The sequence below is a fragment of the Haliaeetus leucocephalus genome, unplaced genomic scaffold (genome assembly GCF_000737465.1).
Source record: "Haliaeetus leucocephalus isolate CR32 unplaced genomic scaffold, Haliaeetus_leucocephalus-4.0 Scaffold328, whole genome shotgun sequence".
Classification (NCBI taxonomy): Eukaryota; Metazoa; Chordata; class Aves; order Accipitriformes; family Accipitridae; genus Haliaeetus; species Haliaeetus leucocephalus.
In genome coordinates this window covers 2,081,853-2,096,180 of record NW_010972764.1, presented here as the reverse complement: position 1 = coordinate 2,096,180, position 14,328 = coordinate 2,081,853, and the positions used below count along the sequence as shown (strand labels likewise).

The 14,328-nt window shown below is 41.4% G+C and overlaps 1 protein-coding gene across 1 annotated transcript in view; it reads left to right on the top strand.

The window, feature by feature from the left end:
• The window catches only part of CTNND2 (catenin (cadherin-associated protein), delta 2), a 538,576-nt gene that overhangs the window by 428,457 nt on the left and 95,791 nt on the right, over positions 1-14,328 (top strand). The window contains exons 11-12 of the mRNA XM_010571474.1: positions 9,643-9,760; positions 13,299-13,484. Coding sequence (XP_010569776.1) covers positions 9,643-9,760; positions 13,299-13,484 — 304 coding nt within the window. The remainder of the gene's footprint in view (positions 1-9,642; positions 9,761-13,298; positions 13,485-14,328) is intronic.

The window sequence follows — 14,328 nt, the reverse complement described above, 5'->3', positions numbered from 1 at the left end:
TACTACCTGATCCAAAACTCATTGGTTTGGTTCAGTGACAACAGGGTCAATTTAAAAATCAGCATAACAAATGGAAAAGTGAAAATTAGAACATAAAAAATGGAATCCCATGTCAAAATGGAACCCAGAATGCATCTGTAATGGCATTATTTATTTTTGAATTTGTACAACTAGAAAGTCACATCTGAATTGTCATCTGGCCCAAGTAGAACGCTTGTCTAACACAGAGTGAGAAACCAAAGTGACAGTGTCATGAGATCCTGTCCCAAGATTTAAAGTAGTTTGCCCTCATACAGATGCTATTCTGAGTTAACATGTATGAAATAAGCTCTGTTTTTATTTTTCTTCTTTTTTTAAGATACAGCTTTTGTATTTACATAGACACGCACTCACGTCTGTATATCATTGAACCAGGAGATTTCATTTTAGCTTGCTGCCAATTCAGTGTCTACTTATTTGGGAATGTAATTGCCTGCCCAGTTGACTGTAAAATTACTGGGTTTATACCTGAATCACAGATTCGTCCTTTTTGCGTCCTCTTGTAGAAGGAATTTGACAGTTGTGGCACAGGGCTTTTTACGGTACAAGCTTGGTTGCCCTCAGCTGAATTTGTGTGTCTAAAACTTCAGAAGGTCCTTCAAATATATGGCCAATGGGTCTGTTTGGCGTATGGACTTTCTTCCACATAACAGGCTATTCATCGGATATTTAAACTGCCTGCTTTCTCTGGGAGGCTGACTGACGCCTTGGTGTTTCATTTGAACGTACGAACCAAAAAAAGGAGACCCAGGTCATAACATCAGCAAGATAGGGACCTATACTTTACTAATGAAAATACTTTTTGCTTGTATAATGGACAATTAAGAGAATGCATGGACAACAATTGAGACTTACCAGAATCCAAGACAGTCAAATGACTGAGAAAGTCGAAATGCAGATATTAGGCTTCAAATCACTTTCCTTTTTGCTTCTGTGGGGTAGCACAGCCATATCCTTTCAGTGAAGCCTTCTTCTGAGCACGGGGGAGATCTGAGTCTGAGTGCCTTATTAAAATGGAGCAGAGGATGACTCCAGAGAGTATAAACTCTCAGGACTTCCTGGGTTCATAATTTCTCGACAGAAGGAAGAAAGGATGCACGAACTAGTCCTTTAAGAAAGCAAGATAGTTAACAAATAAATTTCAGAAACCATAACCCAAAGTCTCTTTTCTGCTGTTTTTTTCTGATTCCAAAAACTATACTTGTGAAACTTTTTCACAGATTTTTCGATTTGGGAGTTTTATTAAATAAGCAAACTGCTCCACTTGGAAAAGCATTGTGCTTGTTTTTAACTGTTAATTTTATGTGATGGTCTGGTCCTTTCCTACTACTCTGGAGACAAATATATCTTCAGTAGCTAGGACGTGCCTGCTAGCACTAAACAATTTCAGGTAAAACCTGGAAGCAGGTCAGGCATGCATTTTGGCCCCATGTTGGATTCTGAAGTTGCACTTTTATCATAATCAACTCAGGCATTCAAAATATTTCGCAGTGTATAGAAAAGGGGCTAACGTGTATCCAAAGCACACGAGCTATGCTGGGAATAAGTCAAGGGGAAAGAACTGTCAAAACCAAGAGGGTTTTGTTTCCATTTGTTAACACTAGTTGTTCTTAAGCTAAATCAAGGTCAAATACCTCAGAGAATGGCAAGAAATTTCACACAGTATGTGAAGTTGACTAACTTCCTTTTCACAGGTTTCAGGTATGAAAGAAAATCCTTTTCCCCAGCTGTTGTATGTGTTAAAATTTTGGCTGAAGGAGAGTGATTTTTCTTTACAAAAGCAAAATTATATTAGAGAAGTAACATTCAAAGGATTTTATAACGCGATCTCAGCAGCGTAAAACATGCTGATAAATACAGTCAGAATAATATTTTCAAAGACTTAGTAAATTACTGCGTTTTACAGATAGTACATTTCTTTGATGCTTATTCTGAACTCTAAAGCATTTTGCCTGCTTCTTTTCAATTGTTGTTACGGATGCAGCTGTAATGCCAAGCTTTTCCTGAGAATATGGCCTGCAAAAAATAAGAAGAGGAATATTTTTCTTCGTGTGGAAGTATTTTTGCTAGTGCAGCTCATGCAAGACAGAGACTTTCTCACAGGACTACACAAGACAAATACAGTCTTCATCTTTTAGTGGAGGAGAAAAATAGACATAGAAATTATGAACAAATAACCTGAATTTTAATACTTTAGAAATTGCTTGAGCAGTTAATGTAGAGGAAGGCAATTAAGAACATCAAAACAGACCAATTTGTAAGCATTTGAAGAAAATAATCTGATAAATAATAGGTAGAATGAGGTTAATTGAAGGCCGTTTATGTCTGATCAATGGTTTTGTTCTGAATAAGATAACAAGCTGAGCAGGAAAATGAAAAATCAGGAGAGACTACTTTACAATACTGAAGCATCTGACACAATATTTTTTGAGTTTTCACAGTGACCAGAGTAGATAACGAGGGAAGAAGAAATTAGGCCGGTAATACTTCTTCAGGGCAGGCTCCCACCAGCCACGTAGGTGTTTCTGTGGGTGCTGGCAATGGAGGGGGGGTGACGCCTGCATTTAACAGCCTCGGTGGCATCCTCCTCCACGGATTTGTCCTGTTGCTCTTGGGTCCACGCAAACATTCAAAGCCGCAGCGTCCTCTGGCAAGCGGTTCTGTAGGGCAGGAGCACCTGAGCTGACGCTGGAACATTAATTCAGGTGCAAGGAGCAACACGGCTGGACCAGCGCCTGTCCTGAGTTGGTCAGCCATGAGGAGAGGCACTCGAGGAGAAGGTGGTGAGAGCCAGCTCTTGTAGCTCCTTCAGAGCTACCTTCTGTGTCTTCACCGGCTGCTCTCCTCTGCCTTCCAGCTGTACCTCCATTTCTCCCAGTACGAGCAGCGGGGGACCAGAAACCCCTCCGGACTGTCCACATCCTTTCTTCTTCCACACCCAGCTGTGTTTATTGCTGTACAAAATAATATCATTTAACACAAGTTAGGAAGCGTGTGTCTCTCAGACCATCAGCTCTGAGTACTGATTCAGAAGCCATTGCTGAAATGCTGAAATCTCGTCTTTCTTCTCCAGCTGTCGGACAGCTAGTCAGATTGCCCGTTCTCGCTGGGAAACTGAGTGACACCTCAGTGTTTCATTTGTACATAAGATCAAAAGAAGAGACCCAAAGCAGTTTTCAGGGTTAAAGCCAAGATTCTGATTTGTGAGGCTGGTGCCTTTTCAGGTTCGCTTATCCCCTTTGCTCTACCAACTTCTTGCTGGCTCCCGGTCTTCCTGAAACAGACATGATTTTTTTGGATTTAATTCTTCATAAATTTCTCTTCTGTGAACTTGCCTCCCTTTGAGCCCATATACACTTTTGTCAGCCACAGCTTCTTTTGGGCACAAAGTCTACAGCTCAACTTCACTCAACTACCGTCCCTTTTTTGGTTTAAGCCTTCCTTGTCTGGTTCCATCTGGTGACACCCAGTTTTCAACTGAAATTAAAAGTCAATTTCTATCTACCTTCTCCGTGACCATAATGACTTCATGAATTTTTATTATATTCTCCAGATCCCGTTATCTGTCACTCTTTCAACCTGCTGGGTTCTGGCTTACTAAATTCTTACCACACACACCACATGACACACCACACCCTGCACCACACCCCGCCACACCCCACCCCACCCCACCCCACGCTCGCGTGCAACAGGAGCCCAACACACAGGGAGCTCCGTTGGGCGATGTCACAGCCCTAAGCGGTGAGGACCATCCGCACGCGGGCGCCTGCAAACCGTTCCCACCACGTCCCTCAGCGCGCGCCCAGCATCCTCGTCCCAGGCGCAGCACGCGGCGCAGCACCTCAGCACGAACACCAACGGCCACCTCCCGCGGGCACTGCGCTAAACGCCGCATGGGCTTCAGCAGCTGAGCATTATTGAGTGCAGTGGTTTTGAGAGAAGGGAAATATCAGATCAGAAATGTGCTGCAGGTGGGATTTTTTCATACCATAATTTCAAACATTTCCCGAATACGCTGCACGTAATTCCGCACGCCGTATTTAAATCGAAGTTGCGCTTCAAGTGAAACCACAAAGCGAAAGGGGAGAGGGGGAGGTGGAAATATTTTTTTGTTTCTTTCAGATGAGGCTATGGTTGATTGGACCATGAACCCTTCCCAAAAATATTTTAGGCCATAAAATTTTGTTGGTTTGGTTTTAGGGAGACAATTTCTTTTAAGATATTTGTAGCAGTTCATGTTCTTTTCCACCATGTATCTCTTCAAAACACAGCAAAATAGCCCAAAACTATGTTAGAAGTCAATTGCTTCACAGATCACACAGAGTGGTCGTTAAAAACAGTGCATTTAGCCTAAGGATTGGACATGCAGAAGCACAGCAGTAAAAGCTACCTGTTGAGTGCTTGACTTGGTAGGCTAATTGCTCTCATGTTTTGAAAATGAAAGGTATGGCTGAATAATCAAAGCTAAATCACATTGTCACAGCATTTGATAGAAAGGTTAATAACCAAGACTGTATCCACCTTGGACTGTCAGGTGTTTGTCTAGATGCAAAGTGTGCTCTTAAAGTGAAATGAATACCTAAGAGAGAAAGATCTGGGGCCAAATTCCTTCTTGATATAAAGTGGTCATCCTTCTTTAATTACAGTTGAGCTATTCTAATTAATAAGAGAGAATTTGCCCCCAAACCTGTGTTAATCTACATGCAGGACTGATAAATTATTACTCCTTTGAAGACCAACTTATAGATAAAGAAGGCTATAACTGGTACTGAGAACATTTAGCAAGAAGAAATCTTGCTAATCTTGCTAATACTGCATTGAACTGTCATTCAAGTCAGGGAAAATTGCAAAGAAGATCTGTGGCAGTGACTGAAAAATCGATTTTAATTTATTATTACTTCCAAACAATAAGCTGATTTTGTAGTAACTAAAAGCCTAACACTAAGAAACTCTTAATAATGAGGATGAACCATCTTGTGTTTTCTTACTTTTTGTCTCACTGCCTTGTTTAAATTTGTATATTGTCTGAGAAATAGCTACTCTTATCAGCTAGTTTAGTTTTCAGCAGTAAAGGATGATTTTAAAAAGTCCTAGTGTACAAATAATGATAAAAAAGTTTGAATTTGTCTAAAAGTTAGAGTAGTAACCGTAACTACTACAGCTAATCTATTTACTCTATGTCCAAAGGCTGCACTGAATGCTTGCAGATAAGCCAATGTGACTCAAGGTCTACTCCTTTATATAAAGCCCTTAAAATTGTATAGCTGTCAAGGGACTGCTGATGACTGTGAGCACACTTGCTGGATATGTGCATGGTGCTGGTTGCTTCTTTTTGCTGCCTGTGTTACTATATTAGACCCTTGCAGCAAAGAGCCTGAATGCTCATAGAAACAGCTGGGAGTCAAACTACTTGATGTGACCTGAGCATGCTTAAGGAGGGCGGTTGTTTCTGTAGATAGTTTAATTCTGTCTTTCAGATTTCTAGAGCTGCCACTGGGAGTAATGTCAACAGCTTGCTAAATATTTCCGTATCCAGAGGGCATGTCTCTCAGCACACTGGCTTTCTGGATGATCTTTCCGTAGAATTCTGTGTCCCTCCCCTGGATAAGGCAGGTGAACTCAGTTATCCTGGAGTCGTAAGGATATTGCTCGTAACCTCCCACAGTTTGTATGCGCGTATGGAAAATGACACTAAAGGACAAAGAAATTCCTTGGCGCCTCCCACCTTCCCCTACTTCAAATCCCACCAATTAAATTGAATAACTGAGGTAAGTGCCAGGGTTGACAGGGATCGGGTATGTGTCGCATTCCTTTATACCACGTCGTATCTCTAGAGCACTGGATTGACACCTCTTAGGTATGTTAGGAGGATCATGGACGCTGGTAGTTATCAGGTGATGACATGATAGCTGTGACACATCTACCCGTAAAACTGAAGCTGGATTATTGTAGTTCTCTTTCCATTCCTGGATTATTAGCAAAATCGGTCTGCCATTTGTGCAGAAAACAGCGGTTTGATGAGCCATGGGTCTGAGCTCTTGTTCTGACTATCTGTTCTTGGTGTTCCTCTCCTGAGAAGAAGCTGTTTACGTTAGCTGGGTTTTGGAGGTCTGAGTGGGACCTTCTGACCAAACTGAGAGTTACTCTTCAGCACTCTGTATTCTTGGTATTCCTGTGTGACTGGATTCCATTTGAAATTAATTTTACTGGTTTATGGAGGTCTAAAGGGCTCCTTGTCCTGTTAGATTCAAAATGTCAGCCCACAACTCACATACGCCCTGTGAGTAGAGTTTCCACAAAGAATCAAAATTTACCAGGCAGTCAAGATTTTGCTGGGCTGCCTTTACGATAGACAATTTTTTTTTTTCCTGAAAACCTGTGAATTGTATCTCCACATCTCTTTAAAAAATCCAGAAAACAAGGTTTCAGACCGACACTGGAGAAATACGTGCTTACTTAGTGGGACATTTTACCGACAGTAGATGCTACTAATGCTCCAGTTTAAGGTTTGCACTGTGACCTGTAAATTCACAAATGACGTACCATGTTTTACTCCCTGTCACACTAACAGCTACAGCATGTTCTAGTTAACAATGAGAAATAAGAAAATTAAGATGGCAGAGTGTTTTCTTGGACAGCTCACATAATCTGGAACTTGCTTCTCTTTCTCAGAATGACATAGCCTGAACATGGTGGTATTAGAGACCTTCTGTGAAAGATCTCAATTAACAATTCCTTCAATAGAGCTGAAATGAGAATAGCTATTATTTCTGCTAAAAAGTTGATGCAAGGTTTGGATTTGCCTTGGTTTTTAAGCTGTTTCCTGAGTAAATAAATAAGCCAAATCTGTGGAGGGCTGTAGTAGCTATGAGTCAGTGCAGAAACTAGACAGAGACTTTTAAAAGAAGAGGAAAAGCAGTCATGGGAATTCGGTATATCCACCTCCTGATTACAGAAGCAACTGGAGCCTAATGGGGAAGGATGACAAACAGAGGAACCAAACTCGACAGCTCCTCCACGCAGGGCAAAGAAACGCGTTGACTGTGCAAGATGAGCGCCTGATGTGTCTCGTATTCTTTGTTTGGCTAGAAACGAATGAGGCAGACAGCTCACAGCTCAGGGACTATAAGGTTGTCTGCGTTGCTGTCTCGGTGAGGAGTTTCTGGTGAACTCGGAGAGGAGCTGAGAGGCTGCCAGTCTGTGCAGGCTCTGGAGAGTCAAGGTGACATGTGTTTGGCCATGCTAGAGAGAAGGAGAAATCACCTCAGTGAAAAGATCATGGAGAATGTATCTCTGTTTCTACCACTAAGTCTATATATTTTGAAAGCTTGCACTCAGTATATGTAACTGCAGAAAATGAAGAAGTTGGACACATGATGTTAGTACAGACTGTTACATCTAGTTCTGTTTGAAAGGATTCAGTAGTATTTCAGCTTTTTTTTTTTTCTTGATAGTGGTGCAAGGAAAGGTGTGTGCTGAGAACTCTTTCTCTATCTTTATCTTCATCTTTCTGGAGGGTGGGAGAGTAGAATTTCAGATAAAAGAAGTCCACTAATCCCCTTTTTCCTCACTGCCCACCCCGCAATGCACTTTTCAGATCCATGATTCTGCTTTTCCCACATGTGCTGCCCTTCTGGAATTTCAGGTGGAGCTGTTGCCTTTAATAAGGGGACAGTCTACTCAGACTACACTTGAGGCAGAGTCCCCAGCCCTGCAAATATAGGGCATGGGCACTGTTTGGAGAAATCCATGCTCTATAATTTTCCCTTCTGATTTTTGTCACCCAAAGGGAAGTCAAAAGGTTTCCATCACTTCAAAGGGAGAGCCAGTGGAAGACTTTTTCCAGTTGATGCTCTCCAGACCCAGTTCCTGGATGACAGAAGAGGGTTTCCCCATGAGCTGGAGGAAAACCTGTCTTTTGTTGCTCTTGCAGCAGAGAGAGGGGAAGAGGTACAGAGGTCAGGGACCAGAAGAACAAGACAACACAAAACTTGCAAGCCATTCTGAAGGGCACATTTCTGATGTGTAATGTGGGGTGAACTGGGGAGTCTCAAGGAGAATGGAAAGCATGAATTTGTGTGCTAGGAAGACAAAGGAATTCATTCTAGTGCTCCTGGGCTGTATGGATTTTGTCGAGCTGTCTGCAGAGGTGAAGGGAACAGTATTGAGTTAATTGGGGCAACTGGTGTGTGGGAGAGCAGAACTAATGAGGGCTGTGTGGGGATGCAAGTATAGGCGGAAAATCATGTGTGTTTAGGGAGCAGAATCAATTAGGAACCTGCACTGGAGGGGCTGGGGGATTGTCCAGTTATAAGATTATTTGATTAGGAAAACTCTTTGGTGCTTTAGGGGAACAGAAATATCTTTTTTTTAGGTGATAGGGAGGCAGAACAGGATGAAGTAGGTAGAGCAAAGAAAGAATTGAAAGGAAACCTATCCTTAAGTCCTCTCACCTGCCTCCATCTAAAATTCATTCCCCCCTCCCAGGATTCTCGTCCTTTTTCCATCTTTAATGCAAAGGCAATTGAAAATGGCGTAAGAGGAAGAAAGGGCCTTGCCTTCTTCCCAAATCAAAGGGCCGATGCCCTCCTTGGCGTTAAGTCCGTGGGGCTGGTGTGCTCGTTTCTGTTCTTCCTTTGTATCAACTTCAGCAGAGGGGAGAGGGGAGCTGCAGGTGAACCACCGCAGCAGAGGGTTGTCTTCCCCTACCGAAGGAGAAAAAAGTTCTACCCCGTTCCTGAGATGGCTAATTCACCCATTTCCAAATCAAAACCACTGTGCAAATTTGAATGCGGTTTTTCTCAGGGAGACTTGATGTTAGCAAGCATAGATTCTGTTTATATATGCTCATTGATACATATTTGTTTCTTTAAATATCAATATTATGAACTTTATGACACATTATGTTATGCAGTAAATTTTGTTTTAATTCTGTTTTTATAAATGTGTTCAGAAGGCCCTCTGGCCCTGTCTGAGGAACACAATTATTATAATAAACCGAGGGTTTAAATTTTGCAATGTAAAACAACTTGTGAATAACTACATAAAGAGAAGATTGAGGCATTAATGTTCTCTCAAAATGAGAAAGAAAAGGAAACACTCATGTAAAATGAGAAGCAAGCAACACCAGGTGTTTTATGTTATGCTTTGATAATATTTTTCTCTCAGGTTAAGAGCCCTGACTACTGGGCTCTTCAGATCCCAGGAGGTTTCTTTGGCAAAACCTCTAGACTTTTTAAAGCCTGATTGATATGTACAAATGCACCTTTTCAAAACAGCTCGCTACTGGAAAACCTATTTAAAAAAAAAAAACAAAAAAAACAGGGAAGAAAACTGATCAGCCCTTCTCCAAAATTGAGCAGGCCCTGAGCCCCCCAGCCGAGGCGGGCGCCTGCTGCTCGGCCGCTCGGCCCCTTCTTGTGGAGGACCTGACGACTCCCATTTGTGCCTCTCCGCGCTCCATCTCCCGAGCTCTGTTCGCAGCTGTCTTCATTATTCACAGCTCTGAACCGACGAAAGGGGAAAATAAAAGGAGCGTTTTACCCGCGCGTTAGTCGGGAGGCGGTTTCGGGGGGAGTGGTGACCCTTGCTGTTGCCTTGCAGGAATGTCAGCTCCGCTGGCGAGGAGGCCCGCCGGAGGATGAGGGAGTGCGACGGCCTGACGGACGCTTTGCTGTACGTGATCCAGTCTGCTCTGGGGAGCAGTGAAATTGATAGTAAGGTTTGTCACCTTTGTCTTTTCAGGAGCAAGAAATCCAGGTACACAGGGTACGTCAGGAATATGAAGTGACAGGGTTGTTTTTTTTAAATCCATTGTGAGGGGTGCCTTAGCAAAGCGTAACTCAGTCCATCTTCTCCTTCTATTGAGCTGTGTATTTTTGTGTGCCAGGTATTGGGTTTGTGTCTACCTGGGTAGTGTGCACGGTCATCCTCTCACTTGGATTATTAAAGGAGAAAATACAATACTAGTTTAAGAAGAGCAAATACCTCATGTTCCACGTAAATTTCCTTATGTTGCTCTGCCAAGATTGCCTTAAAATTGATTTTCAGTACCTAGTATGAGACAGATCTAATAACAGTAAGCTAGGCTTACAAGGTAAACAAACAAAAAAAAAAAGGGGGGGGGGGCAATTAATAGGCAGTTTTGCAGTACAACCAATATTATTTCTACTTTGAAGAGAATCAATGAATGCTTTCAATAACAACTGGTTTAAGATGCATTTTTATGTCAACTTTACTTCTCTGAGAGTACCCGGATATCAACGTGCTTCTCCAAAGGTGAAAGGCCTGGCCTAATTAAAAAGACTTCTAACATTTACAAATTGAAGATTTTCAATACATTAAAGTATTCCAGAGAAGGAGAAAAAGGCTAGTTTCAAATATCTTGTATCTGGTGCTAAATTAATTACTGTTGCTGCTCTAGGGCAACCTTGGTCCATTTGCAAACCCCTACAAATGGCAGGAGCGCAGCCTTTTACACAGCAAAGTTTCAAAGCCTGCTGGGTTTGTATTTCCACACGATCCTTCACAGACAGTTGTCCGTGGGCTGAGCTGGACCGGGGACTGTTCCAAAGCTCCCCGGTTCGGTTTGCCTGACAGAACGGAGAAGTTAGAGGGGCTTCGTTGGAGGAGGAGGAGGAGAAGGAGGGAGGAAGTCAGTTTATGCCTTATCTCACAGCTCAGCTTCTGCTTTTTCAGCAATTTCTTTGTAGGTGACCCAACTGATTTCAAGATTGTTTTACTGTTAGAAGGGCTAAATGAGGAGCACAGTAAGCTCCCTGGTTTGCCCCATCTTGTTGATATAGACTGTTCTGTGTGTACGCTCATTTGTAGCTGGTATGACTTGGAAAAACTGCAGGCAAAGTCATATACGGAGGAAGAAATGGGAGAAAAAGTATTTTCCCCACCTTAGTAGTTTTAACCTCCTGTCTAACAGGTTTCTAACTGTATGACGTAAAGCAGTTGTGCAGATCAATACAAAACACCACAGTGTAGCCTCTTACCTTGTATCTTTATCCTAAACTAGGATGTAATTATAATTAAATAAATATTTAAATAACTGACTCCAAATCGCTTTTTAATCTAGTTTCAAAAATAACACTATTATAACAAAAAATAGAACTTTAAAATGAAGTTACAAACATCATGGCATCTGGAAAGCAACAATTGCCCTATTAGATAATTTTGTAGTACTGTTAGGGACTAAAAACTGAAACACTGAAAAACAGGTCCCTGCTCTCGCAGGCTCTGGCGGAGGATGGGGGACTTGCAAGCGCATGTGGAGTTGTTAAAGCTAAGAGTGCATAAATCTTGGCAGCTTATGAGCATCTTAGCGGCAGTGTTTCTTATAAATGTGTAATAAGAAAAAGCTATGCTAATTCAAGTTAAAGCGTTGAAAGTGAGTGACTTAGACATATTTACCTGACAAAGTTACTGTTCATAGTTTTAATTTGATCTATTAAAGTAGAAAGACTATTGAACTCGTATTTAGTCCCCTGATGATGAAACTGAAAAAGGAATGAGGAATACAAGGACCCTTGAAAGTTCAAAGCTACAGGTGAAGAAGGAGCGAAGTCTGTCCAGCCGCATGGCTAGAACCAGCTCTCTTGGCTTGTAGAAGTTCACCATACTGAAGAAGGTGTCCGTTGCATTTGGGCCTTGGAAGTTTGCTTGTCAGTTTTTAGTTTGAGGTAACATTGTCCTCACAGTGGATTCAGCTTTATTTGGTTTTGACATAATGTGAATTTTAAGTGCAAAAACTATTATTTGTAAAAAGGGGAATTAAAATTTAGAACCCTAATCAACAAATGCAAAGCTTCAACTTCAGCACGCTGTGGCTGTGCAGAAGTAAATATTAGCAAGAGTGAATAAAATTCACATGTGGAAATGTTAAAGAAAAGTAAAAGAGGCAGCAAACTTTTTAAAAAATGTATGCTCACTATGAGGTCTGCAAAGCTTTCAAGTATGAAAGGTGCACATTTTCTACACACACACATATGTATATTTCTATATGTGTTTATATATTTGGCTGGAGATTTCAAATTAGTTACAAGTGTAACATGAGATTTCATCTATGTTAATAAATAAATACTCCTGCATAGATGAGTCTGAGTTCAATATCTTCTCTGGAACTTAAAGTCATTGCAAAACCTACGTGCTAAATGCATACCTGGCATAAGCTCCTACAGTATATGAAAGTAAATGAAGCCCCGTGCGTTTGCCTTGCTAGTGAACATGGCAGAGTAAGACAGAGCCGAAAGCCTCAGTCATTCCATTCTGGGTTAATGGAGCAACAGAGCTGGGATGTAGTGACTATCGCTTTTTATCCCTGTGGAGCATTAGGAACAGTTGAAATAAATACAGGTAGGTACAGACTGGCTTTTTTAACCATGCTTTCCCTGCCTCGAGAAAATTAACCTCATATCCTTCATATTAGGAATAGTCAAACCAATTGAACCAACTAAATGAGTAGACTTCAAGTAAGCCTAAACTGACCTTCTTTTAGGCTTGCAGAAATTATGTTGAATTATCAGTGAATTTTCCTCCACGGGGTCTCTCACTCCCTGTCTGGATTCCTGCCAGCATCTTCTACAGAAGGCACAGCACAGCCTCTTAGGGGGCAAATGGATGAAAGGGGAAGGCTGCCCACGAGGTATCTGCAGCCTGGCTGGAAGCAGTAAAAGCAGCACGACTCTGAGATTTCTAGTCCTACTTCTTGGACTCGAGAAACAGCATCTGTTCATGCTGCAAGTACTTGTGAAGCAGAATTCGGGTCCCATTTTTTCTGGTAATTTACATAGAATTTATGCCAGAAAAAAAGGTTATTTCTGGTTTAAAAAAAAGAAAAAACAAACCAAACCGAGAACCTATTGCCATTTTCTGTTTGTAGCATTTTCTCTTCACGGAGGTGGGAATTTGCTGACGTTCTGTGTGTGGGTGTTCAGGTTCTCTTGATCACTTTTTACCCCAGCTTGTTTCACGTAGGGCTCCAGTGTGGAATTCAGAACAACAGTAAAAAAACCTCCCAGAAAAATATTGTCCAGGCTACGGGTTTCTTTCCATACAAATTATTAAGTCTCCTAAGCTGTGGTTACCTGGGGAGCACTCGGAAATGAGCAGATAAAAATTGTGCTGAGAGAATGTATGTGCAAAGAGCGATGATATTTCTTCTGCTTTGTATACAGAGTGAGCAAGGGAAGGATTTTAACTTCTTTCTGGTTTTGTTTTCTGTTTTGTTTGGTTTTTGTCACACTTTTCAGACCGTTGAAAACTGTGTGTGCATTTTGAGGAACCTCTCATACAGGCTAGCTGCAGAAACATCTCAGGGACAGCAGATGGGAACAGATGAACTTGATGGATTACTCTGTGGTGATGCCAATGGAAAAGACGCAGAGAGTTCAGGGTGCTGGGGGAAGAAGAAGAAGAAAAAGAAATCACAAGATCAGGTAATGAGAGTTACTTGCAGCTGTATTGTGAGTAGTTGAAGTGCCCGTCATTTAAAATATAAATAATTAATGCACTGTATTAGAAATAAAGCGCACGATGCGTAATATACAAAACCGTTACCTTTGTTAATTAGCTGAGATCTTAAAGCAGAGTATGGCTCTGGATTAACAAATTACGTTTGCTTGAGAAAGTTGTACATTACATGGTGGCACCTGGAAACTGTAGTCATGGGTATACTGTGAACCCCATAAATACTGCAAAATGCTCAGTCTGTTAAAGGAAGCCATTTATAATGAAAGGCGTAAATCTTAAGATTCAGATGTAATCTGCATATTTACACTGTACTTCCACACAGTCACACGCGTGTAGAGAGGCCTTGATGCAAGCAGAAATCAAGCTTATATTTGTGTACTTCCGTGCTTCAAAGTTAGTCTTTTACTCTGTCTCTACATGTTGAAAGAAAACTGTACAGGACCAAATCAAGCAATACAAGTGAGTGTTAAAAAAGCATGCATATTTTGACATATTTAGTGTCGTTACCAAACAAAGATTGAAAAGTACAGTCTTGATCGTTTCCTCAAGTTATTTGAGGTGCTGCGGGTTTTTCTTTTAGGTGCGTTGGCTTTCAAAGTGTGTTTATCTCCTTGTTTTCCCATTAACAACTTAAAATTCAGGGAATGCTGATGGTATTATGGAGAAGAACACTGTTGTATCAGTACACGTGCTAAACAGTAATGAGAATGGCTACTGATATATGAACTTTTTTCAAATGGCTTGTGCTGGCAACAGGTAGTTCTCCATCTCTTCCTAGACTTAGTCTTTTCCATTGCCATTTATTTCTGT